Source organism: Lepidochelys olivacea, assembly GCF_965140295.1.
Source record: "Lepidochelys olivacea isolate rLepOli2 genome assembly, chromosome: 3".
Lineage (NCBI taxonomy): Eukaryota > Metazoa > Chordata > Testudines > Cheloniidae > Lepidochelys > Lepidochelys olivacea.
Genome location: NC_140413.1, coordinates 157,520,590 through 157,546,505, shown reverse-complemented (window position 1 = coordinate 157,546,505; position 25,916 = coordinate 157,520,590). Strand labels below are relative to the sequence as shown.

General features: G+C 46.2%; 1 protein-coding gene across 1 annotated transcript in view; it reads left to right on the top strand.

Annotated features, from left to right (window-relative positions):
- The window catches only part of LOC311518688 (calpain-14-like), a 29,893-nt gene extending 28,949 nt beyond the window's left edge, over nucleotides 1-944 (top strand). Inside the window, exon 21 of the mRNA XM_084624687.1 lies at nucleotides 636-944. Within this exon, the coding sequence (XP_084480813.1) occupies nucleotides 636-662 (27 nt within the window). The 3' untranslated portion in view covers nucleotides 663-944. The remainder of the gene's footprint in view (nucleotides 1-635) is intronic.
- Nucleotides 945-25,916: the final 24,972 nt, after the last annotated feature.

Here is a 25,916-nt window from a genome sequence, read left to right as displayed (position 1 = left end):
TCTTTTGCACCTGTGCATAGTGACTGTAAAATGCTACAATCATTAACCAGGCCTTACAACACCCATGTGAGGTAGAGAAGTGTTAGTTATCCCCATTTTATACATGGGGGAAACTGAGGCACGGAGCGCCTACAGTCACACAGCAATTAATGCTGAGAACACTGGAGTCCCAAACTTTTGCATTTGCCACAAGATCATCTGCTCACCAATAAAATGCAAGAGATCATACTTTCTTGGAGGGCTAATTGGGGATATAAAATGTAGCCAATGGCTTGGATGTGTGCATGTGGTCCCATCACGATCTGCTGCTGGATGGAATCTTACGTATGCTCCAGTGTTTGTAGGCTCCTGACAGTAATGGAGCTGCTTCTCTTGCACCCTGGAGACAGGTCATGTGCTCTGGGATCTGAAGAGCACAGATCTCAGTTCCTGCTCTGTGGGCCTAATTGGGATCCCACTGTAGTCAATGGTAAAGCCCCCATTGACTCTAATGTGAGCAGGATTGGACCACATGGGAGGTCCTTATACTGTGTTGCCACAGAGAGAGAACCCACAACCCTTCCACTCCATTGTGAATCTTACTGAAGTCCAGTTGGATGTGCTAGTTCAACCCACTTTCCCTGTTTATTTTACAGTGGATGATGATGACTCTCTATTCCTAAAGCAAAGCAGCGGAGGAGGAATGAGTTGGACTTAGGCACACTGACCCCTCCCAGGACCTGGAGGGCTGTTCCTTGTCAACTTGTTATACGTGCTGGATGCTTTGGGCCAATCCTGCGATCCCGACTCCTGTGAGCAGTACCAGGTCAGCCAGTGGAGTGGCTTACGTGCATTAGGACAACTGAAGTGAATGCAGGTTGCTGGAGCAAGCTCTTTCCATATGGATAGATTTTATCCCATGAGGATCTACTTTTATGAACAGATTGGATCTAAAGACCTGAGATGCAGTGAAATGGAGATCGGCTTTTATTTTTAATACATCATTTCAGACACCTCTGAGAATCAGCCGGGGGGACTACAGAGTTGTGGATTCACTGAGAGACCGGGGATTGCAAGGTGGGACACATAGTTCTTATAAGTAGCGAAGCTACCAGGATGAAAAGTCCCTTATTGGATGCCCTGAATCTGTAAGGCTCCCCATAGTTTTAAGGTTGATTGTAGTTGGACACTGTTACAATTAGTAATAGATATGTATATTATGGTAATTCCCAAAGGCTCCAGTTAGGATTGGGGCCACACTGTGCTGGGCGATGGACAAACCTAGAAAAGAGACGATCCCTGCCCCAAATGGCTTATGCTCTAAAGACACAAACACAATCAAATTCCACAACCCCTCCAGGCAAATGTAATCCAGGTCCCTTCCTCCCTCCAGGTATAAAAAGAATCACTGAAAACTATCAAAGAGTTTGGAAGCTGAAGTCTAAGCTTTAGGGTCAGATCCGCAGGTGGAAATTGAAGTCAGTGGACCTATGCTGATTATGCCAGTTGATGATCTGGCCCCCTTGTTGGTGGTTTAGGGCTAAGATGTTGCTTATATAATTAAGGTGGGTAATGACTTCCAGTTACAGATTGAAAAGGACAGTAAAAGACTGTTTGGTGCAATAACAGCATTCTAAAGATTATTTTCCAACTTAGTAGAAGAATTTGAGTACATTGAGCAGTCTGAGCATTTGTTATAGATGACGTAGATACCCACAGGTGAGGTCTAATTCTACACTTGCTTTGTCTAAATAGCGGGAATTTGTGTGGATTTGAGATCTGAATTTGGCCCTCTATATTATAGGTGGGGATGGGGGTGGGAAGAAGAGGGAATCTGGGACTAGGAGTTGGGGAGGGGGACCTGGATTGGCTGGGCAAGGAGCCAGGATGGGAACTGATTGGATGAGGAGCCCAGGAGGGGACCCGGGACTGGAAGCCAGCAGGGATGGGAACATGGGCATGGGGTGACTGGAGACCAGGTGCAGAAGGAAAGAGTCAGAATGGGGGAGGAACAAAGAAGGGGGAACTGGGATGCTCTGGGCAAGGGGGTGGGGACTGGAAGAGGAGGAGAGACTAGGACTGTTTGTGTAAGGAGACCGGGAGATGGGTGAGAAGCCTGAGGGGTAGAGACTGGGCCTGGGTAAGAGAGAAACATGGGATTGGGGACGAGGAACCAGGGTAGGAGAAGACCCAGGACTGGGGTGGGAGCAGGCTGGAAGAGATGGGTAAAAGGGATCATGGGGGAAATGGACAGAAGAGCACATTCTCCTCCAGACCCGGGAATGGAACTCGAGATTCCTGAGTCTCACATTCCTCTTCTGTCAGCAAATAGCTGTGATACCCACTGGCAGAATGTCCCACCTCCTTCTAGTGCTGGTCCACAACGAGAGTTGGAACATACTCCTGCTCTCAGCTACTCTGCTAGCTATGAATGAAACATAATGAAACAGCGGTCCCACTGACAACAGCCTCCTGCATTGTACAAACCTGACTCATCCCCAGACCAAGTCCAGCCTGTGCACTGAATGAGCCAGGGGTTGTGTCTGTGTGGGGCGGAGTATGTGATCATGTAATTAAAGACTGTATCATAATACATACGCACAAGGGGACCAAATTAAGTTTACACAGGCAGCCTCACTGATAGTCTTTTAATGTAGGGGGTGTGTGTGTGTGATGATACAAGAAACTGAGCCAAATTCAAATCCTGGTTACCGAATACTGTGCAATACCCCAGTGAAGTCCATGGAGCAGCATATGTGTAATGAGAGTAGAACTGGCCCTTAATAACACACCACTGCCTATATATTAGTTAGCCTTTATAGCCATGGGTGGCAGGTATCAGAGACAGGGGGAGGTTGTGCCTCCCCAAACAGCCGAGTGTGGCCCCGGCCACGCTCCACCAGGCCCCCTCCTGTCTGCTGTTCCCTTCTGTGGCCGAGAGGCTGGGGTAGGCAGGCTGGGGGCCGTGGTGCGGAAGACCCCCAGGCTGGGGCCACGCCACGCCGTCTGTCCTCCCAGCACTGGGATCACGCTGGGGCGGGGGACGCTTTGGCCACACTGCCTGATTGCCTGCCTGGGGCTGGGGCTGAGGCCGCTCCAGCTACGCCGCCCAGTGCTGGGGCTGGGGGCACTCCGGCTGGGGAGCCAGTCGCTGCAGACGGGGGCGGTGTGCTCCAGGCACTGGCAGGGGAGCAGAATGGGCAGGACCTCCGTCGGAGGGGTAGGGGCCGGGGGCTAGCCTCCCCCAAGGGCGCCTTCACCCACTGCTCATGTTTATCGCTCATTAGCTGGACTAAAGTACAATGCTTTGTCCCGCAGCAGTTACAGTCTATTTCTACAGTTATAGTTAGTCTGTTCTCATGTTGTTACTCTAACTTAAAGTATTCTTGTTAAAATATTTTTTTTGTACTTTTTGTATCTGGTTTTATTTATAATAGACACCCTATCTGCCTGTGTGGCCTGGTGCGACATAGGTAGATACCAGTGCTCAGATCTCTCCAATGTGCCCGTCCCTGGGTTAGCAGAAATATGTACGGTGCATAGAAAATGGCATGGCTTCCCGAACATAGGTGTCATTTCAGAGATCCCAGACCCGGACCCATCCCCTCCAAGGTTCTTTGAGCAGATCCTGTGATAAAGCATGAGGCTTTCCACAAGCAAGGAACCCTCTAGACTCCTTCCTGACCTGCAGGTGAACATGTTGGGACAGTGCAAACTAAACAAGGCTGATTTAATTAGCACTCAGCTCACTGATTTACTGAGTGTAATACCAACAGTATACGAACCACGGGGACATCTGAGGAATCAGGGGCCTGATCTTGCCATAAGCTTTGCCCAGACACTCCCTGTGCTCAGCAGTTCATTGCGGATTGGGGCCTGGCATTACAGAGGAGGAAGACCTGTCACTGGGTTTGTTATGTAAAGTGGGATCAGGGTGAACAGGAATAATTTACAGCTGGGGGAGTTTGCCAAATAATAATAGCATTAAGTGCTGGGCATGGTTTGAATGGCCTCTTGCATAGGTTATACTTAAAATTGGGGTTATACTTAAAACAAGGTTGTTATGTTAGACAACAATCATACCACTGTATATATCCAGTTTATTTTATGCATATTTATTTTCTCACTGTTTAGTGCTGAGCAACATAATTGCAGGGAGATTATTTTGCTATTGATTATTTGATCCAGAAAAGGAACAGAATTCATCTGTGCCATGTATCACTAAGCATTTGTAACAGTAAACTACACTGAACCATGTGACTTGCTCTTACACAATTGTAAAGAATATTTTACTGGAATTACAGTATTACACCAAAAAGAAAAGGAGTACTTGTGGCACCTTAGAGACTAACCGTGCCACAAATACTGCTTTTCTTTTTGTGAATACAGACTAACACGGCTGCTTCTCTGAAACCAGTATTATACCAAAATGTGTACAATCCAAACGGCATTATCTGGATCACAATAAAATGTTTTGGCAGTCGTGCATACTCGCGTGTTGTAAAGCTTTTATATCGCTCGCAGAGTAATATTTCCTGGGTAATTCTGAAGATCTGTTACTCCTCGTTTACAATGTGCATCATGGAAAATGATATAAAAGGTTTCTGAAGGATGCATTCATTTGTAACCACCAGCATTTACAGAGACACTGATCTTTGCAATGGGTGGTATTGCTATAGCAGATGGGTAGGAAGGAGCAGAAGATCGGACGGGATGCCACAGAGGAATAGTCTTGGGAATACAGAGACTTTTGATGAAAAGATTGGAATGGTTTACCTAGAACAGAGATGAACAACCAGGGACATGGTACAGGTATACAGCATAATGGATAATGTAGAGAAGGTGACTAGCAATGCGCTCTCTGAGTACAAGAGCAAGGAGACATTACATGAAACTGAAAGGGGGAAAGTTTTCCTTTTCACACACCCACACTTAGCTGGTGGAACTTTCCCATATCCTATTACAAATTACTGCATGGTTTCTTGCAACCGTCACTGGCCTCTGTTGAAGACAGGGTACTGGAATAGATGGACCCCTGGTCTGATCCAGTCTGACCACTCCTACCTTTCTACATAGAATCATAGAATATCAGGGTTGGAAGGGACCTCAGGAGGTGATCTAGTCCAACCCCTGCTCAAAAGCAGGACCCATACCCAATTAAATCATCCCAGCCAGGGCTTTGTCAAGCCTGACCTTAAAAACTTCTAAGGAAGGAGATTCCACCACCTCCCTAGGCAACGCATTCCAGTGTTTCACCACCCTCCTAGTGAAAAATTTTTTCCTAATATCCAACCTAAACCTCCCCCACTGCAACTTGAGACCATTACTCCTTGTCCTGTCCTCTTCCACCACTGAGAATAGTCTAGAACCATCCTCTCTGGAACTACCTCTCAGGTAGTTGAAAGCAGCTATCAAATCCCTCCTCATTCTTCTCTTCTGGAGACTAAACAATCCCAGTTCCCTCAGCCTCTCCTCATAAGTCATGTGTTCCAAACCCCTAATCATTTTTGTTGCCTTTTGCTGGACTCTCTCCAATTTATCCACATCCTTCTTGTAGTGTGGGGCCCAAAACTGGACACAGTACTCCAGATGAGACCTCACCAATGTCGAATAGAGGGGGACGATCACGTACCTCGATCTGCTCGCTATGCCCCTACTTATACATCCCAAAATGCCATTGGCCTTCTTGGCAACAAGGGCACACTGCTGACTCATATCCAGCTTCTCGTCCACTGTCACCCCTAGGTCCTTTTCCGCAGAGCTGCTGCCTAGCCATTCGGTCCCTAGTCTGTAGCTGTGCATTGGGTTCTTCTGTCCTAAGTGCAGGACCCTGCACTTATCCTTATTGAACCTCATCAGATTTCTTTTGGCCCAATCCTCCAATTTGTCTAGGTCCCTCTGTATCCTATCCCTGCCCTCCAGCGTATCTACCACTCCTCCCAGTTTGGTATCATCCGCAAATTTGCTGAGAGTGCAATCCACACCATCCTCCAGATCATTTATGAAGATATTGAACAAAACCGGCCCCAGGACCGGCCCCTGGGGCACTCCACTTGACACCGGCTGCCAACTAGACATGGAGCCATTGATCACTACCCGTTGAGCCCGACAATCTAGCCAACTTTCTACCCACCTTATAGTGCATTCATCCAGCCCATACTTCCTTAACTTGCTGACAAGAATACTGTGGGAGACCGTGTCAAAAGCTTTGCTAAAGTCAAGATACAATACATCCACTGCTTTCCCTTCATCCACAGAACCAGTAATCTCATCATAGAAGGCGATTAGATTAGTCAGGCATGACCTTCCCTCGGTGAATCCATGCTGACTGTTCCTGATCACTTTCCTCTCATGTAAGTGCTTCAGGATTGATTCTTTGAGGACCTGCTCCATGATTTTTCCGGGGACTGAAGTGAGGCTTACTGGCCTGTAGTTCCCACGATCCTCCTTCTTCCCTTTTTTAAAGATTGGCACTACATTAGCCTTTTTCCAGTCATCCGGGACTTCCCCCGTTCGCCACGAGTTTTCAAAGATAATGGCCAATGGCTCTGCAATCACAGCCGCCAGTTCCTTTAGCAGTCTCAGATGCAACTCATCCGGCCCCATGGACTTGTGCACGTCCAGTTTTTCTAAATAGTCCCTAACCACCTCTTTCTCCACAGAGGGCTGGCCATCTATTCCCCATGTTGTGATGCTCCCAGCAGTCTGGGAGCTGACCTTGTTCGTGAAGACAGAGGCAAAAAAAGCATTGAGTACATTAGCTTTTTCCACATCCTCCGTCACTAGGTTGCCTCACTCATTCATTAAGGGGCCCACACTTTCCTTGGCTTTCTTCTTGTTGCCAACATACCTGAAGAAACCCTTCTTGTTACTCTCAACATCTCTCGCTAGCTGCAGCTCCAGGTGCGATTTGGCCCTCCTAATTTCATTCCTACATGCCCGAGCAATATTTTTACACTCTTCCCTGGTCATATGTCCAACCTTTCACTTCTTGTAAGCTTCTTTTTTATGCTTAAGATCTGCTAGGATTTCACCGTTAAGCCAAGCTGGTCGCCTGCCATACTTACTATTCTTTCGACACATCGGGATGGTTTGTCCCTGTAACCTCAACAGGGATTCCTTGAAATACAGCCTGCTCTCCTGGACTCCTTTCCCCTTCATGTTAGTCCCCCAGGGGATCCTACCCATCCGTTCCCTGAGGGAGTCGAAGTCTGCTTTCCTGAAGTCCAGGGTCCGTATCCTGCTGCTTACCTTTCTTCCCTGTGTCAGGATCCTGAACTCAACCAACTCATGGTCACTGCCTCCCAGATTCCCATCCACTTTTGCTTCCCCTAATAATTCTTCCCGGTTTGTGAGCAGCAGGTCAAGAAAAGCTCCCCCCCTAGTTGGCTCCTCTAGCACTTGCGCCAGGAAATTGTCCCCTACGCTTTCCGAAAACTTCCTGGATTGACTATGCACCGCTGTATTGCTCTCCCAGCAGATATCAGGAAAATTAAAGTCACCCATGAGAACCAGGGCGTGTGATCTAGTAGCTTCCGCGAGCTGCCGGAAGAAAGCCTCGTCCACCTCATTCCCCTGGTCCAGTGGTCTATAGCAGACTCCCACCACTACATCACTCCTGTTGCTCACACTTCTAAACTTAATCCAGAGACACTCAGGTTTTTCTGCAGTATCGTACCGGAGCTCTGAGCAGTCACACTGCTCCCTTACATACAGTGCTACTCCCCCACCTTTTCTGCCCTGCCTGTCCTTCCTGAACAGTTTATAACCATCCATGACAGTACTCCAGTCATGTGAATTATCCCACCAAGTCTCTGTTATTCCAATCACGTCATAATTCCTTGACATCACCAGGACCTCCAGTTCTCCCTGCTTGTTTCCAAGGCTTTGTGCATTCCCGGAGCTGGTCCCAGAGCCCCCTGCTTGGGTGGCCATGGGGTCAGCCACACTGGCCACCGCAGAAGCCACTGAGGACACAGAGAGTCACGGGATCCGTGACTTCCAGATCTCTGTGACAAACACAGAGTCCTTGTCATAGCCTCACCTCTGGCTGGGCCTGCTGAGGACCCACTCAGAGAGCTGAGGTTATATCAAGGGCCCTTTCACGGTAATAAAGAGTCAGAAGGTCCATGGCTCTAGCACAGGGTAGTCTGACTATGCCTCCTGTTGGAGGTGATGGGGGACCCCCACCTGCCCACTCCACTGGTTTCCAACTCAAGGTCGGGAGCAGCAAGGCATTGTTTCTAGCTGCTCAAACCATGTCCCTATCTCCTCTGTAGCTTTTCCCTAGATTCTCATTCTAAGGCACCCACGCTGGAGGGCCAGCTTCCCTAGCAGCTCCTCGTCAATCTGTTGAAGGGAGCTCCACTCTCTGGTGGCCACCCTACCCTTCTGCCTTGAAGCCCTTTTATCTTTACAGCTGTTTTGAGGCCCCCAGTCAGCCCCAGTTGAGCAAGCAGTTTTCATTATTAACCCTGTAGGTGCCAAGGCAGCATGGGGGCTATACACCCCATGACCCCACCAAACAGCCTTCAGACACTGAATGCTTCTGGCCAGATATGTAAGATGGTTTTCAGGCTGATTCCTATTGGTTACAGCAAGGGATTGGGGAGCTGAAGAGTCCTTTTTCTGAATACAGTTGCCTTGCTGTATAACTTTCGGCAGGTTAGTTCTCTTCTCTGTCTCTCAATATCCCCATTTGTAATAACTCATCCAACTTCCTTAAAAGCACTTTAAGATCCTCGATGGAAGATGTATGCATGCAATCAGTTATCACACACAATACCATCACAGTTTGCATGCACGTTGATGCAGTAACAGACTAAGGTCCGGAAACAGGTTTTTCTTCGTTCGAAGATTTTTCATTAGTAAGGAATAGTAATAATAGCTCCATGACTTACACAAAGCACCAGTAGATGGTGCTCCATCCTTATAGGGAAGACTGCCGGTCTGCAAACACGAGCAAGGAAGTATGAGATCCCAAGAAAAATGTTTTCCCTTAGGAAATACATCTGGATGGCTGGACATTTAAAATGACAAGGTATAAGGTATCCTGTTCCTTTTGCAGCTTAGGAAAAGTCGTCTGTGCGGTGGATCAAGAGCCTGGTGATGGGCTATGGAATACAATATTGCCAAACCCCAGCGTTCATAAGGGTCAGTTCCTCCAAAATCATGATTGGCTTAAAATTCATGAGATTTTAAAAATAGTAAAGGTTGGGTCCTTTTAATTTCCTTTGGGGACTTGGGGCCTTTAGGGTCACTTCCTCCACAATGAGGGATAGACACTTCCTTGGTTTTAAAAATGAAAGCTGCAATTCTCCCATAAAATGACCCCAGGAGCTGGGGCTTTAGGAAAAACACCAAAATAGCACAAGGTTTGCAATAAAATCGCATGAGTTGGTAACGCTGGGCCGCATTTCATTTCTGGGAGTCACCTGTTTGAATCCTGCCCACGTTGGTACTGAATGACAGTCACTGCTATAGACACTGTGAGGCAGAGCCCCATTTCCCCCATAGAGTGCTCCAGGGCTGACCTGGAGGTGGTGAGATGCTAATTCCCTCCCACAACCCCCTCGGTCGGTGGCCTCCTTGCTAGATCTGCCAATGGTGCGTGTGTGGCCACATGCCCATTAGGAGCTGGGCAGAGAGTGTCTAGCTGCTTGCAGGATGACTCTTTTCTTCCCAAGCTTCGTGCTGCTGCACTGACTGCCCCTGAATGAAACACAGGTGCAAGTGGCAGAGATGTGGGGTGGGGTGGGGCGGGGTGGTCCCTGCCCCAAAGAGCTTACAGTCGAGATTGCCAAAGGGTGGGAGAACAGAGGTAGTATTAGTCTCTTTTTACAGCTGGGTAATTGAGGCTCAGGGAGATTAAGTGACTTGCTCAAGGTCGCCCAGGGAATCTATAGCAGACCCTGCAATTGAGTCCAGCTCTCAGGCGTTCAGTTCAGTGCATTAACAACAGGCTTCTTCTTTCTATCTGTAACCGAAAGCTCTTTCAGCTTCGAGTTCATCATGCTGTTACAAGCCCTGTTTTCCCATGGGCAGTATCCCCTCTCTCGAGGTTTGGCTGCATTGAACACCGCTGGTGCGGGGCATGGAGGCTATGTCTAGCTACATGCCAAAGAGAAAAGCAGGCTGTATCCAAACTGTGGTGTGTAGCTACAAGTGGCAATGAACAGCAATGGCAGAGGGGAGGCAGCAGAGAAAGGACTCCAGCCGCGGGGAAGCTGGTCTTATGTGGATACTGTCGGAGCCTTTCCCTGCTGCCTCTACCTGCCAGAGTCTTTCCCTGTGGTGGGGAGAGTCTCCAGCGCTCCCTGTGGCAGGGGAAAAACTTCAGCAGAGAGGAGTAGCCAGAGCTTTTCCCCACAGCCTTCCTGCAGCCAGAGCCTTTCCCCTGCTGGAGCCTTTCCCCGTGGTGGGAAGGCAAGCGGGATGCTACACTGCTGAACAAGAGCAGTAGAAATGTGGGACCACAGCTTCGGTGTGTGGAGAGCTGTGAGGGCACATACACTAGGGTTCAGGTGTGTCTTTACTCACCTAAGCAGTACTTCACCATCTACATTACTAGTTATACCCATGCGGGGGGCCTATGTGGGTATGTTCTCCACACGCAGCCTTAAGGAGTGTTCAGTGTAGACGTCTCTTCCATCCCTAGCACCTCCTTGATGATCCCTCACCTGAGAATGGGAGGGGCAAGGAAAGCTCATTTGAAATTACCCGTTGTTCAGCAAGGATCAGGGAAGGCCCCTCCACTCCGCCGCACGCACAGACAGATAGACAGAGCTTATTACTTTTCTGAGATGTTGTGACACACAAGGAGGGGGGGGGGGAATGTTTTTCCCAGCAAGCCGCTTTTCACAAAATGAGATGCTAAAAACGATGCTTCTTTTTGCCTCGGCTTTCTGCTGTGTCTTACACTGGATTACACCTGCGAAGGACCCTCACCAAGCTGGAAGTTCAATTTAGCAGCGCAGTCAGGATTGAGTTGTTACCCTACCTATTCCAGGGAAACAAATGTCTCCCGTTCCGAGCAAATCTTTGTTTTTCTCCTATCATCTGTGTAATGAAAGCAGCTGACATTCCACAGATGAAGGGAATAAAACCCTATAAAATACAATCTCGCTGTCCCCAGCAAGGTGACACCAGAGATTAATGCCACTTGGAATACAAAGCAAGGCCTAGGACTGCCCATGTCTGGCACTTAGATGTCTGTTGCTATCTGAGATGGGCAGAAGTTACCTGTTTAGCAATGTAGATTTTTGTTGACTGCTGATGAAATGTCTCAGATGAATGAGAATGAAGTTCCTGGTTTATCTACTGATTACATAACACACAGAGAGTGAGGCAGATCCTCTGATCCAGCCAAGCTGTGTTTAGTACCAAATGGAGAGTGGGTTTAAGTCACCTTTTCACTGCAGTGATCCCGAGGCTGGTCTGCTCCCTGGTGCAAGTTAAGGCAACCTGAATGATCAGCTGTTTACAGTCCAGGACGTCAGAACTGTATGATGCCCCTGTAACAAAACAGTTGGGGCACATTCTGAACCTGACCCCTACCAAGTGGGCAGTGTGGCCTAATAGATATGGTGCTAGAGTGGAAATCAGGAGCCCTGGGTTCTATTCCTATGACCTGCACCCTGGATCACCTGGGGATTTAGGCTCCTAACTTCCATTCATTTCAATAGAAGTTGATTTGTGGATCTTGGTGTTTGCCAGTCTGTAAAATGGGGTTAATGACACTGCCCTCCTTTGGGAGGTGCTTTGAGATCTATTGATAAAAAGCATGATATAAGAAGTCAGCGCTATAATTTTTCACCAAGCTTTGCAAATATTTCCACACTCCCAGGGGGACTTTCAATACAGTGTGGGCCACTTTTAGGGGGAAACATTGTGATACATTGTGGTTTCATCTAGAAACTATGTAAAACTTAGTAGCATTAGCTGAGATCTGCTTTGGGACAGGGGGAATCCTTCAAAGCAACATTTCAAGTGTGAAAACTAGGGCTCGTGAGAAAATGGAATTTTTCTCTCTGCAGAAATTTTCAATGCAAAATTTTACTTCATCAAAACATCATTTTTCCCTTGAAAAACAATTTTGAATGAAAATTTGCAACCAGCCCGAACACAAACCCACAAGAACTAACCCCTCCTCCCACAGTAAGATTTGTAAACATCGGTCCAAACCATAACCCCAGTCTTTGAGGGGGCCCCTAAATCTGAACCTAGGGGTAGATCCAATTTAATAATGGGCCTGTGGTGGACAATACATACCCCACCCAGCAAGACAGGCATGAAGAGGTTAATCACCTGCAGAAAGCAGTAAGGAGATGTTCCTCCCCACCCAGCAGAGCTGCCAGTTATGGAAGAGGAAGATGCTTCCAGGTGATGCTCATTAAGGCTTGACAAAATAAAGAGGGGATTCCCCCCTCCTGTAGCTTGCTTTCTTAGGAAGATGCAGAATTTCTCTCCTTCTTGTAAGACACTGATAGGTATAAGCCAACTGTTGCTGTATGGAAGGAAAAAGGAAGTTGAGAAGGCCTAGAGCCTGTGGTGCAGGAGTTGAAACCTGTGAGTGAGACAGTGGGGATTAGAAATTTCTGATCAGTTTGCTCTGACTTTGATTGAAGAAAACTCTGATAGTACTCAGCAGGCTTCAAAGTGGTAGCTGTGTTAGTCTGTATCAGCAAAAACAACCAGGAGTCCTTGTGGCACCTTAGAGACTAACAAGCTTATTTGGGTGTAAGCTTTTGTGCTAAAACCCACTTCATCAGATGCATGGAGTGGAAAATACAGTAGAGAGGTATAAATACACAGCATATGAAAAGATGGGAGTTGCCTTACCGAGTGGAGGGGTCAGTGCTAACGAGCCAATTCAATTAAGGTAGAAGTGGGCTATTCTCAACAGTTGACAATAGAAGGGGTGGAAATCACTTTTCTAGTGCTAATGAGGCCACTGTAATCAAGGTGGCCCATTTCAAACAGTTAACAAGAAGGTATGAATGTCAGCAGGGGGAAATTAGTTTTTTATAGTGACCTATCCACTCCCAGTCTTTAGTCAGGCCTAACTTGATGGTGTCCAGTTTGAAAATTAAATCCAGTTCTGCAGTTTCTTGTTGGAGTCTGTTTTTCAAGTTTTTTTGTTGAATTGCCACTTTTAAGTCTGTTTTTGAGTGTCCAGGGAGACTGAAGTGTTCTCCTTCTGGTTTTTGAATGTTATAATTCTTGATTTGTGTCCAATTATTCTTTTACGTAGAGACTGTCTGGTTTGGCCAATGTACCCAGCAGAGGGGCATTGCTGGCACATGATGGCATATATCACGTTGGTAGATGTGAAGGTGAACAAGCCCCTGATGGTGTGGCTGATGTGATTAGGTCCTATGATGGTGTCCCCTGAATAGATATGTGGACAGAGTTGGCACCGGGGTTTGTTGCAGGGTTTGGTTCCTGGGTTAGTGTTTTGCTGTGTGGTGTGTAGTTGCTAGTGAGTATTTACTTCAGGTTGGGGGGTTGTCTGTAAGCGAGGTCTGGCCTGTCTCCCAAGGTCTGTGAGTGAGGGATCGTCCTTCAGGATAGGTTGTAGATCCTTGATGATGCGCTGGAGAGGTTTTAGTTGGGGGCTGTAACCCTAACACCTCCTGCCCCCCCCCGGAAAACAAGTCTTTATTTTTTTTAACAGTAGAAATTCAGGCCTTGCCTAGTCTAAAAGACTTCAAAGCTGTGTCTGCACTAGCCTACTCCCCTTACATTTTTCCACTGGTCCAGTTGCATATAAGTGCTAGCATGATGAGGCACCAAGGGGTGCTTTAATTTCTTTAAACACCATTTTATCTAGACTTATGCTGAGTAAATGAAAGGGGAAAGGACTTCTCAACCAGACTACTTAACAAAAACAAGCAGTTTAACACCTATTTAACCCCAATGCCTGAAGAATACTCTGGAGACATGGTTTTGCTAAAGATACAACACCCAGTTCCCTTTGTGACACTGCACCCCATATTCTTCATAGAAATATTGTTATGATATGAATATGGCCTATCTAAAATATCTTTTTTGCAAGATGGGTCATGTGAGGCATCATTGAAAAGATTATGATCTACTGAATGTGTTTATTCAATTTGTATGCATGTATCATTTCTCTATCTTAGGTTAGGAATATTGACTATGTAACAATTACAGCTGTGTGTGTATTTGGGGGAATGCTTACTGTCTGGGGGGTGTTCCAGCAATCAGCCTTAATGGGCCATGAGGAAGAACAATAAGACTTGGAAGATACCAATCTCCCACCTTCTTGAGAAGCTGCCGGGGTTGCTGCTTTGACACCACAGGGACAAGTGCGTGGGTCACCTCGTACTAGACCCTCATCTTGGACTTCCGGTGTTTTTCCATTAAGAGGGGGTGGGGCGGCCAAACTGGGAAACAAAAAAAATTCTAGCCTTATGTAAATTCTATTTTAAGGCTGGGAAGTAAGTCAGTCAGGACTCTTCTCCTTTGCCTCCCTGTCCAAGAAGGAAAATTGCTAAAAACATCTGAAGGAAAAGGAACTAAGCTGAGGGAAAGGCAAGGGCCGAGTCCAGGCTGAGACAGAGGTCTAGTCTGCAAAGAGAAATAACTGGAACTCTAAGCTACAGAAACTCTGCAACCTGCCTATAACAACATTTAGGGTGAGAAATTACATTTTGTAACCTGTTTCTTGAGTGTATTAAGCTTAGTTTGTGTGTTTTTGTTTTGTTTGCTCAGTGATCTGCTTTGTTCTGTTTACTATCCCTTATAATCATTTAAAATTTACCTTTTGTAGTTAATAAACTTATTTTTTGTTTATTACAAAACCCAGCTTGTGCAATTAATATCTGAGGGGGAGGCACCAAAAATCTGTGCATATCCCCCTCCACATTGAGGGAGGGGGTGAATTTTTATGAGCTTGCACTGTGCAGATCTTTTTTATACAGCGCAAGACAATATTATTTTGGGTTTTTACTCCAAAGGAGGTGTGCATGTGAGTACTGGCCACTCCCTTTGCTAAATCCTCCCACACAGAGCTGATTTCAGTCTGTGCCTGCAGCTGGGTGTGGCCTTACCTGTGTGTGTGCTGGAGAAGGCTTGAGCACCAAGCACAGCAAGAACAGGGTGAGGAAACCCAGGCTGGTGGAAAGGGTGGGCTCAGTGAGACCCCAACACATCAGGTGGCACCCCAGGAGTGGGGTTCAACCTGTCACACCCTTCAGGTGAGAGACTCTTGTTGTGCCTTCTCAGATACCCTACAGGAAATCCTGTGGCAAAACCATGGCAGGTAAGGGGTGGCTGATGCTTGTCAATTAAGGACTCTAAAATTAAACCACACTGTTTCCCACTCTTCTTAACCTTCTAGGCTTTCTGTAGACATCCCTAAAGAGTCACAAGCCCAGTTTTCTAAATCTCCTTGGCAGGTCACCTTTCAAGTGGGAGGCCACTTGCTTTTCTCAGAATGTGTTAACAGTGAAACCCATTGTAAACGTGGGTAAACTCCACCCCCCTGCTCATTTCTTTTCAATGAACTGCTATAGACCATTACCTCATCTTGGAGAGTCAGTCATTGTTGCTAACTCTTGCCATTTTATCACAAGTCTCCTGATCTCTGTGGTCTTCTCTTAAAGGCCCAGCTCCAGGCATCAGGTGATCATGTGATCAGTTTAAAAAAGTAAGCTTTTAGTCCTCCTGTTGCGGGGAACATGAACCCAAAATGCTGAAAGATCAGATGGCAAACACAAAGAACCTAAAACTTTGGGGTTTAAAAATCATGGCTTTTTTCCCCCCCTAAAAGCTCATGCGCTTTGGGGCTGGACTCCTGAGTTCTGAACACTTCAGGCTGGCAATACTGATTTCATTTCCATTTCCCCATCTGTGTACATGAATGAACCAAACCCCCAGAGCTGAGCCACACTGGACAACATGGCATCTGAAATCTGGATCAGCATTTTGTAGCTTGCATGATCCTCTGACCACTGAAATTGCTGAGTTTTGCACAGTTCTAGTTGCATCAAACCCAAGAAGAAAGGGATCTGCTATCAAACTCAGGAACAGGTCAGACTGTAAAGAACTTAAAGGCTAAATTTACATAGAAAATAATTTGTGCTGCAGGGAATAATCTGCTGAGTGGAGCAGCAGGGACCATTAGGTTTTTTGAATGTTGAAAAACTAACCTGGAGAGAGAAGTCCCTAAGTTTGAGTCATGGCAGTAATTCAGAGGGGAGGCTGAGCATCTGTAGTACTCCTGCTTAAGTATTTAAGAGTATGGGCACAAACTGGAAAAATAACGGATCCGTATGATAACTTACACCAGCTGAGGAGCTGGCCCTGCATGATCTAGACAACAAGAAGTACGAAACTGCAGAAAAACCAGAGTGTCTCTGGATTAAGTTTAGAAGTGTGTGCAACAAGAGTGATGTAGTGGTGGGAGTCTGCTATAGACCACCGGACCAGGGGGATCAGGTAGATGAGGCTTTCTTCCGGCAGCTCACGGAAGCTACTAGATCGCATGCCCTGATTCTCATGGGTGACTTTAATTTTCCTGATATCTGCTGGGAGAGCAATACAGCAGTGCATAGACAATCCAGGAAGTTTTTGGAAAGTGTAGGGGACAATTTCCTGGCGCAAGTGCTAGAGGAGCCAACTAGGGGGGGCGCTTTTCTTGACCTGCTGCTCACAAACCGGGTAGAATTAGTGGGGGAAGCAAAAGTGGATGGGAATCTGGGAGGCAGTGACCATGAGTTGGTTGAGTTCAGGATCCTGACGCAGGGAAGAAAGGTAAGCAGCAGGATACGGACCCTGGACTTCAGGAAAGCAGACTTCGACTCCCTCAGGGAACGGATGGCCAGGATCCCCTGGGGGACTAACTTGAAGGGGAAAGGAGTCCAGGAGAGCTGGCTGTATTTCAAGGAATCCCTGTTGAGGTTACAGGGACAAACCATCCCAATGAGTCGAAAGAATAGTAAATATGGCAGGCGACCAGCTTGGCTTAATGATGAAATCCTAGCAGATCTTAAACATAAAAAAGAAGCTTACAAGAAGTGGAAGGTTGGACATATGACCAGGGAAGAGTATAAAAATATTGCTCGGGCATGTAGGAATGTTATCAGGAGGGCCAAATCGCACCTGGAGCTGCAGCTAGCCAGAGATGTCAAGAGTAACAAGAAGGGTTTCTTCAGGTATGTTGGCAACAAGAAGAAAGCCAAGGAATGTGTGGGCCCCTTACTGAATGAGGGAGGCAACCTAGTGACAGAGGATGTGGAAAAAGCTAATGTACTCAATGCTTTTTTTGCCTCTGTCTTCACGAACAAGGTCAGCTCCCAGACTACTGCACTGGGCAGCACAGTATGGGGAAGAGATGGCCAGCCCTCTGTGGAGATAGAGGTGGTTAGGGACTATTTAGAAAAGCTGGACGTGCACAAGTCCATGGGGCCGGACGAGTTGCATCCGAGAGTGCTGAAGGCATTGGCGGCTGTGATTGCAGAGCCATTGGCCATTATCTTTGAAAACTCGTGGCGAACCGGGGAAGTCCCGGATGACTGGAAAAAGGCTAATGTAGTGCCAATCTTTAAAAAAGGGAAGAAGGAGGATCGTGGGAACTACAGGCCAGTCAGCCTCACTTCAGTCCCTGGAAAAATCATGGAGCAGGTCCTCAAAGAATCAATCCTGAAGCACTTGCATGAGAGGAAAGTGATCAGGAACAGCCAGCATGGATTCACCAAGGGAAGGTCATGCCTGACTAATCTAATCGCCTTTTATGATGAGATTACTGGTTCTGTGGATGAAGGGAAAGCAGTGGATGTATTGTTTCTTGACTTTAGCAAAGCTTTTGACACGGTCTCCCACAGTATTCTTGTCAGCAAGTTAAGGAAGTATGGGCTGGATGAATGCACTACAAGGTGGGTAGAAAGCTGGCTAGATTGTCGGGCTCAACGGGTAATGATCAATGGCTCCATGTCTAGTTGGCAGCCGGTATCAAGTGGAGTACCCCAAGGGTCGGTCCTGGGGCCGGTTTTGTTCAATATCTTCATAAATGATCTGGAGGATGGTGTGGATTGCACTCTCAGCAAATTTGCGGATGATACTAAACTGGGAGGAGTGGTAGATACGCTGGAGGGGAGGGATAGGATACAGAAGGACCTAGACAAATTGGAGGATTGGGCCAAAAGAAATCTGATGAGGTTCAATAAGGATAAGTGCAGGGTCCTGCACTTAGGACGGAAGAACCCAATGCACAGCTACAGACTAGGGACCGAATGGCTAGGCAGCAGTTCTGCGGAAAAGGACCTAGGGGTGACAGTGGATGAGAAGCTGGATATGAGTCAGCAGTGTGCCCTTGTTGCCAAGAAGGCCAATGGCATTTTGGGATGTATAAGTAGGGGCATAGCGAGCAGATCGAGGGACGTGATCGTTCCCCTCTATTCGACATTGGTGAGGCCTCATCTGGAGTACTGTGTCCAGTTTTGGGCCCCACACTTCAAGAAGGATGTGGATAAATTGGAGAGAGTCCAGCGAAGGGCAACAAAAATGATTAGGGGACTGGAACACATGAGTTATGAGGAGAGGCTGAGGGAGCTGGGCTTGTTTAGCCTGCAGAAGAGAAGAATGAGGGGGGATTTGATAGCTGCTTTCAACTACCTGAAAGGGGGTTCCAAAGAGGATGGCTCTAGACTGTTCTCAATGGTAGCAGATGACAGAACGAGGAGTAATGGTCTCAAGTTGCAGTGGGGGAGGTTTAGATTGGATATTAGGAAAAACTTTTTCACTAAGAGGGTGGTGAAACACTGGAATGCGTTACCTAGGGAGGTGGTAGAATCTCCTTCCTTAGAGGTTTTTAAGGTCAGGCTTGACAAAGCCCTGGCTGGGATGATTTAACTGGGAATTGGTCCTGCTTTGAGCAGGGGGTTGGACTAGATGACCTTCTGGGGTCCGTTCCAACCCTGATATTCTATGATTCTATGATTCTATAAGAGTCCCCTCTGGTGACCAGACTCAGTGGGCCAAACCTAATCCTGGTATAAATAAGAGGATGAAACTGGAGGGCTCATAAGGTGGCTGGGATCTGGGGCCGAATAAAGGTTGTATGACCTACCCTAACTTTTCTATGGGAAAAGTATATTGCATCGCCATACTTCCAGCATCTGTGGGGGGGGGGTTGGGTTTTTTTTTTTTTTTAAGTCTGACCTTAATGGAGCATGTTGTGGGTGTTGGACTTAACAATACCTATTTACAAACTTCTCTCCAATGAAGTGATTTGCCTGATGTTAATTGTGTGTGTTGTGAGCCACCAGCAAGGAAGCCAGACTGGTCCCATTAAGCTTTTTGTTGTCTGTCTTTAAAACTTGGATACTACATTGTAACCGTGCGACGAGACGTAGGTTGATCTCCTCCTGCTTGAAGTGTGTGAAAACGGCTCAAAGCTATGCTAGAAGCCTTCCTAAAACCTTTCATTCTCATGCAGGTTCTCTACTCTGCTACAACCCTGCGCAGATAGTACAAAGCGGCTGTTACCTGGCTGCAAATGCCCTGCAGAGTTGTCAGAGGAGAACTGCCTGTTGGCATGTGTGCCAAGGCCAGGTCCTACATCTGTGAAGGGGGTGTGCTGAAGGTAAAAGGGAGGCTCAGGGAGGGGGTATGGTGTCAGGGCCTCCACCAGGAGGTCCCAACGTCAGTGGCACAGCTTAGAGCAGCTGCTGGGCTGCTTAGTTGCCTCAGGGCTGGGGCCAGCCCTTAAAATCCAGGATGTATATGCAACTCCTTGACGCCCTCCGCCCCGCCACCTCCCTGTGTTGAGCAGAGTTCTGACACAGAAGAGTAGCTAGCCTATTAGCCAAACCATTCATGTGTGTGCTTACAAAACCCAGACGTTTTTCCAGACAGGATTTCAAATTTCTGTATCCCAAAAGAACTCTTCTGATTTTTCCTGACACCTACCTCTGTTTGCTGAAACTTGAAGCTGAAAAGACTACATATATTTTAAAACAAGCATTTTTAATGGCTGTCAAAATCAAGCATCTACTACAAAGATGACTATCACCTTAACGAGGGGGAATATTTACCCTCTCCATAATGCGCAAAATCTGAATGAAATTGACTGTGGACACACCCACAGATTAATTAGATAAATGCACGCAAGCACTTTGAAGTGCGTAAGGCATTAGCTAAATGCTAACTCTTACATATAGTTTAGTTCTAGGTCTTTAGACAAACCTTAATCTGTTTTTTATAAAGAAATAACACATTCATTTACATGAATAATCCACATTTCTTATGCAAATCCTCTTCCCTACTGCTGTTCCTCTCAGAATGATAGTCTGTGTAATTGCCACATCTATTTACTGAATTAATTTACCCAGGGTAGCTCTGTCCATGAACATTCTTAGCCAAAGAGGCCCAAGGAGCATCAGGGGAGCCCAAGCTGAGACTCACATGCTCCCTACTCCTCTTGTTTTTGTCCTAATGAAGGATCTATGAGGGATTTGTGAGGTCCATGCAATAGCAGCAGGATTGCAGCATTTCCTCCTCCTCCCAGGGACTGCACCTGCTGCTAACTGAAGGCAACCCTCCCCTGTTTCCTACCTTGCTGCTTGCGCTAACTATAATGAGGGAAGACACTTTGAATAATAGTCCGACACCCAAAGCAAGGTTATTTTAATTGTTTTTAAAGTTGGTAATTGCCATGGAGTTTGGAAACCTTCCAGGTTTTACCGTTCTTAGATTATGCCTATGTTTGAGAGCATAATTAACTTCCCATGTGCTCGTTAGTGCAAGGAGATCAGAAACCTACATTTTGGAATGGGTTCCTCTGCATGTCTGAAATGTATATTCCTGTGAAACATCTTTTCTCCCCCCCTCCCCCCAAAGGGGGCAACCCACTCTGGCTAGAACATATTTTGCCAGCTAGAGCAAAATCCTCCCAGTGCAGTTCAGTCCAGTCGGCTTGTGCTTTCCTGTTTGGATTGATCCTACCTGGAAATCCTCCTTGTCCCGTATCTCTCTTTGTTTAATTGCTTATTCAGTGGAAATTATTACAGTGCCCTGCGGGCTTTATTTCAGACCTGCTAGAACGCCGATTGCCTGATTTTACCTACTTTGTTCGTATCTGTTCTCTCTGATTAAAAAAACAGCCTTTGGGACTAGCAAGTTCTAACAGTTCTGTATGTTAGTGAAGTGTTTTATGATGATTGTTGAAGTTTTATGGTTTTAATTTAAAAAAAAATTACACGGTTGGATTCCTAATTTTTTTTTATTAGGCCTCGGTGACTCCAGATCAAATTCATGCTATTGGCAAGTTGAAAGATAATTTTATTTTTCCTAACCAGTAGCCCTGACACCTCAGCCTGGGATCTGAAAATCAAGCTGTTTCTGCCTCTAAGACAATGAGTAGTAATGGCCCTGCAATCAGAACTTAGCTGTCAGTTCTGATGAATATGCATGAGCCCAAATAGAATCCAGCTTGTCTACCATAGTGGTACTGGCTCTGCAGAGGTAAACACTTGCTTATGCCACTAAAATAAATGGATGTGACTCATTGGGGACAGACCAACACCACCTGATTATCCCCCTCTCCTGATCACCAGCAAGAGGTGGTCGTGGTGTCTCTTTCAGGGAGCTGAGTAGTTGGGTTATAGGTGTCCGTTGCTAGCATTTTGGAGCTGATGCTTTGAGGAAAGCCAGGGTGGTGTGATCAGATGGCAGGTCACCCAGTCTTTGCATTTACACAGCTTTGATTGTATCAGACAAGAGGATGAGTGGTTAGTCTCATTTTGAATTTTTCATCTAAGAAACAAAGTGCCTCGATGAGCTTTCAGTTCTGTGCTGTGGACAGTGTGCCAGTCCATTGATCAAAGGGATAATTTTTTTTCAGCACTTACGGAGATGGCTTAAACTGGCGTCATGTGCGTTTCCTAGAGCTAGAAGCTCCTGAGCTCAAAAACCGACAGGCGTTTATACATTTCAGCTCTGCACCGAGTGTATTAGACCTAGCCACGTTCTAACCCAAGCAATTTCCAAACTGCGTGGATGGGACTGAATTCTTCTCACTGACTTATAAAGCCATGAGTGAGCTCTGGAAAATATCCTCTGCTCCCAAGCAAGATTGCACTGTTTGTTGCATGACTGCCCCCTCCCAAAAGGCTCCAGGCTTAACTTGTGCTAGGGCTGGGACTCTGCACCTCTGGGCTTAGCAGTCCATAGCCCCAGCACCTCTGGGCTTGCTGTGTCAGTTCTGAATGTAAAAAAACTGCTTGAGCCCTGGCACCTTTCATTACATATTAAGCACTGTCCAAGCTTATTAACCAACTGCACTTACACAGTCCATTTCATAGTGTGACTAGGGCTGAGAGTTGCTCCTGAGCAGACAGCTGTCTCAAAGCTGCCTAGCTGGCTATTTGATCTCCCACTTTTTGGGGAGTTAGGGGGCATGACTCTCTTCCTACGTTTGCTTAAAAGTTTTTTAAAAAATTTAATTTGGGTGCTTTGTCACCTGATCTCATTAGCTTTTTTCGTCAGGCTTATGCACACATGCAAGCTTTTCCAGGAGGAAGGTGTGGGGCAAAGCCTGGAGTCCAATGGTGAAAACACTCCTAGCCATTCAAAGGAGGCGTAACGCTACCCATTGCCAGCTGTGTTCACTGAAGCCTGAGTGCTCACCAGCATCAGGCCAAAGAGATGCCTGTGGAGACTGGGCTCTAAACACTACTCAGCAGCTGCACGTGGGATAGCGATAAAGGGAAAACACCCAATTCAAGATAAACATGTTTTGCTTGGTTTCTTTATTCTCCTGTCTGAATTTCATCTGTCTGAAGTGTGACTCTATTTCTGAATGTGGCTAATGGATAATCATGCAGGCAAATGAGAGACTGATGAGCTAATGCATTCAGATCAGGATGAGCTTTGATCTGAAATGTGGCTCCACTCTAATGAACATTGTCGATGTGCAGTTGGGGGGTGGGGTATATGTACGCCACTGTCCTCTACTGGATGGAATCAGAACTGCCCAACTGTATCATCATAAGCCCTGTACTGCTGTTAAACAAGATACTCCTTTAGCTCAAGTGTCCTTTTGGAGCAAGAGGGTCAGAGAACTGGGCACGGCTGCCAGGGGCCATGGCGTACAGCCTAATGACAACTGTGATATTGGTGGTGACAGATTCACTAAGATATTGGTAGGGAGCTGCCAGCAGGGTGCTCCCCATGATAAACTGACCAGGACGTACGTGCGCTGCCTTGCAGGCATATTACACTCACTGTTACCCTACCAGTGCTACTGGGTCCTTCCATTGGTCTGACCTGGAATAAAGCACCAGGCTTCTCAGAGGCCTGCTCCTGTGTGATGCTGAGCTCCCACACTGAAGTCGGTGAAAGCTAAAGGTAACCAGCACCAGGCATAAGGCATTGATATAAGCCGGTAACTCTGCTGTGCTAGTCTACAGGTAAATTGATAGCTGTAATGGCACATAAAGGAAAATAGATGCCGTTCACATTTTCTCCTGCTAAGCTGCTGGTGACTTCCTGGCTGCCCTGAGTGGCTTTAATCCTCTGGCTATTGCCCTGACTCATAGTTAAGTCTGCCAATAGCCCAACCCAGCACCTCCCAGAGCATTTGACATCCTTGACCTCTGCAAATTGCTTTTCCAGTCCTTCTGGGCAAGAAATTGCACGGAGGCTCTGTGCTTTGCTTCACCTGACTATTGCTTACTGTGGGGAAAAGAGTATCCAGTCCAAAGAGGTTGAGCATCTGGACCTGGTTATTGGTTCCACCACATCTTGAGGCACTAAGGCAACAGGCAAGACAGTTAAAAAGACACAGTCATGAATTTAAACCCCACGTATGACTGACTTTAACACAGTTAGATGCAGAGGATGTTCCCCACTGGATAACTTCTTAAAACATCCCCCAGTTGCACAGTGATCTTTAAAATGAAGTGTGGTTTTGTTTTTGTTTTGTTTTTTTTCCTTAGTCTCCTCCCATTGTTCTAAAGCACTCGTGCAGCTCCAGTCTACTCTCGCATTCCCACCTTTGCTGGCACTGATGATCATTATCATTCCTATCACCATGACAGAGACCTGCTTGGAACATGGTTAAATGACACTGGTAAAAATGCCAGTGTCTGGTCTACTTCTGGCTAACCAGAGTTACAGCGGGGAGGGAGGGATATGAGAATGAACGGCACCTCATAAACCTCAGTAATCAGACTACCAATGCTAAAGATTGGAAAGCTTTAATATTATCACCAAGGACTGTTTCTGGGGGATTTTTTACCTCTTCTGTGAGGGAAGTTCTTGCATTTACCTTCTACAGTGGAGGAATTCCTACATTAAGTTCTTAATTAGTTCAGTGTGAATTAGAATGAAAGCAAGAGTCCAGCTTCCAGGCCTATTAGACAATTCTGTTAATTAACCCTTGAGTGAGTTCTAATCCTCCTGACCCCATATGCATGGAACAGCCCATGTTACTGTGGAAGTCTGAGGAGATTTTCAATTAACCATCACTACTAAAGAAGATCTCTTTAATTTTTTTATGCATAGCATCACCTCATAACTTAAACCTTTTAAATTAACTGGAGACATCATCAAGGAAAGTTTGCCAGAGAAGAATGTTCATGATTTAATTAAAAAAGATCCTCAATAGTTAGTGGGGGAAAAAAATCTATTTGCAATTCATTCCTAATAATAGTGAAGAAAAGCCCATGAGAATTCCTCCATTTCCATCTTTGATGCATTTAATGCTAACATGTGATGTGCAGTATTGACATGACAGCTCTGGTGGAAAATAAAGCACTTTAAAGCATCAAATTTGAATCTCCAATTCAGGCAGCAGCTGTGAAACAAGCTAGAAGTCAGTTAGCCTGACAATGGAAAAGGTACTGAAAACTTTCTATACACTCAGTCTGCTAGCTCATAAACAGAAGCAATTGTTTTGTGTGATTTCTCCTTGGGGATACATATTTGGAGAATTCATTGCTCTACACAGGAGCTAACTTCTGGAAGGACTAAAATGAACCGACTCCTAGGAACAAAGAGAAATGCATTTGTATTGCATTACAAAGACACTGCCAAGGGTGAAGCTCATCTTTCTGGTGTGTATTTTTGGGCCAGTCAGCAAAGTCTCTAGGCATCTACTCTGAGACTTCCTGAAATGAAGTGGTGTTCTATGCAATACCTGCAGCAGAGCTAGTGAACTGTGCTGGAGATTTCAGTGCCTTCATCTGCAGCCCTTGATGCAGGAGTCTTTTAAGCTTCCATGTGGTTGTGGTTAGGAGCAGGCTTGAGATGTTTTTCGTTGTCTGTCTAAATCTAGGGGATTTCAATAGACATACCTTCCATTAAAAAGAAAAATCACTGAATGTGTCCAAAGTCTCTTAGATGACTTTGGAAATATCAACCATGATTTCTGCTTCACTCTAGGGTGTGGATGGTTTTTGCATGTGTGGTGTCCCCTCAGAAGAAAGGCTAATACAAAGAGCACTCTTTCATTGTGCTAGAGTACACCAGAATCTCTTGTGTCAAACTCCCACAGCTGGGAATTCTTCCTAAGGAATGACCTCCCTAAAGGAATTAAAGGCAACTAAACTTCAACAAAGAATTAGTGTCTTTTGTTTTTAAATGGGGGATGTCCTTATGGATATCTGAGCACACCTCTGTGGCAGCAGCATCTCTCTGATGGTTGCCTAATACGGTCTCTTTTCCCTTGCTTTTAATTCTAGCAAATCTTGAGCATTCAATCTGAAATTTTCTATGTATACTCTCTGAGGCTGAGATTTAAAAGAATAATTGAAGAAGCCTGAACCATTTAGCATCAAGACAGAGGCTAGGAACAACAGGTAGTTCTTTCATTTTTTTTTAAATTGACCTTTTTCTGAACTGGTCTGAAAATTACATTGTTTGCAGCAGGAACCTGAAACTTGGCAGGGGGTATAATTGTGGGCTCATAG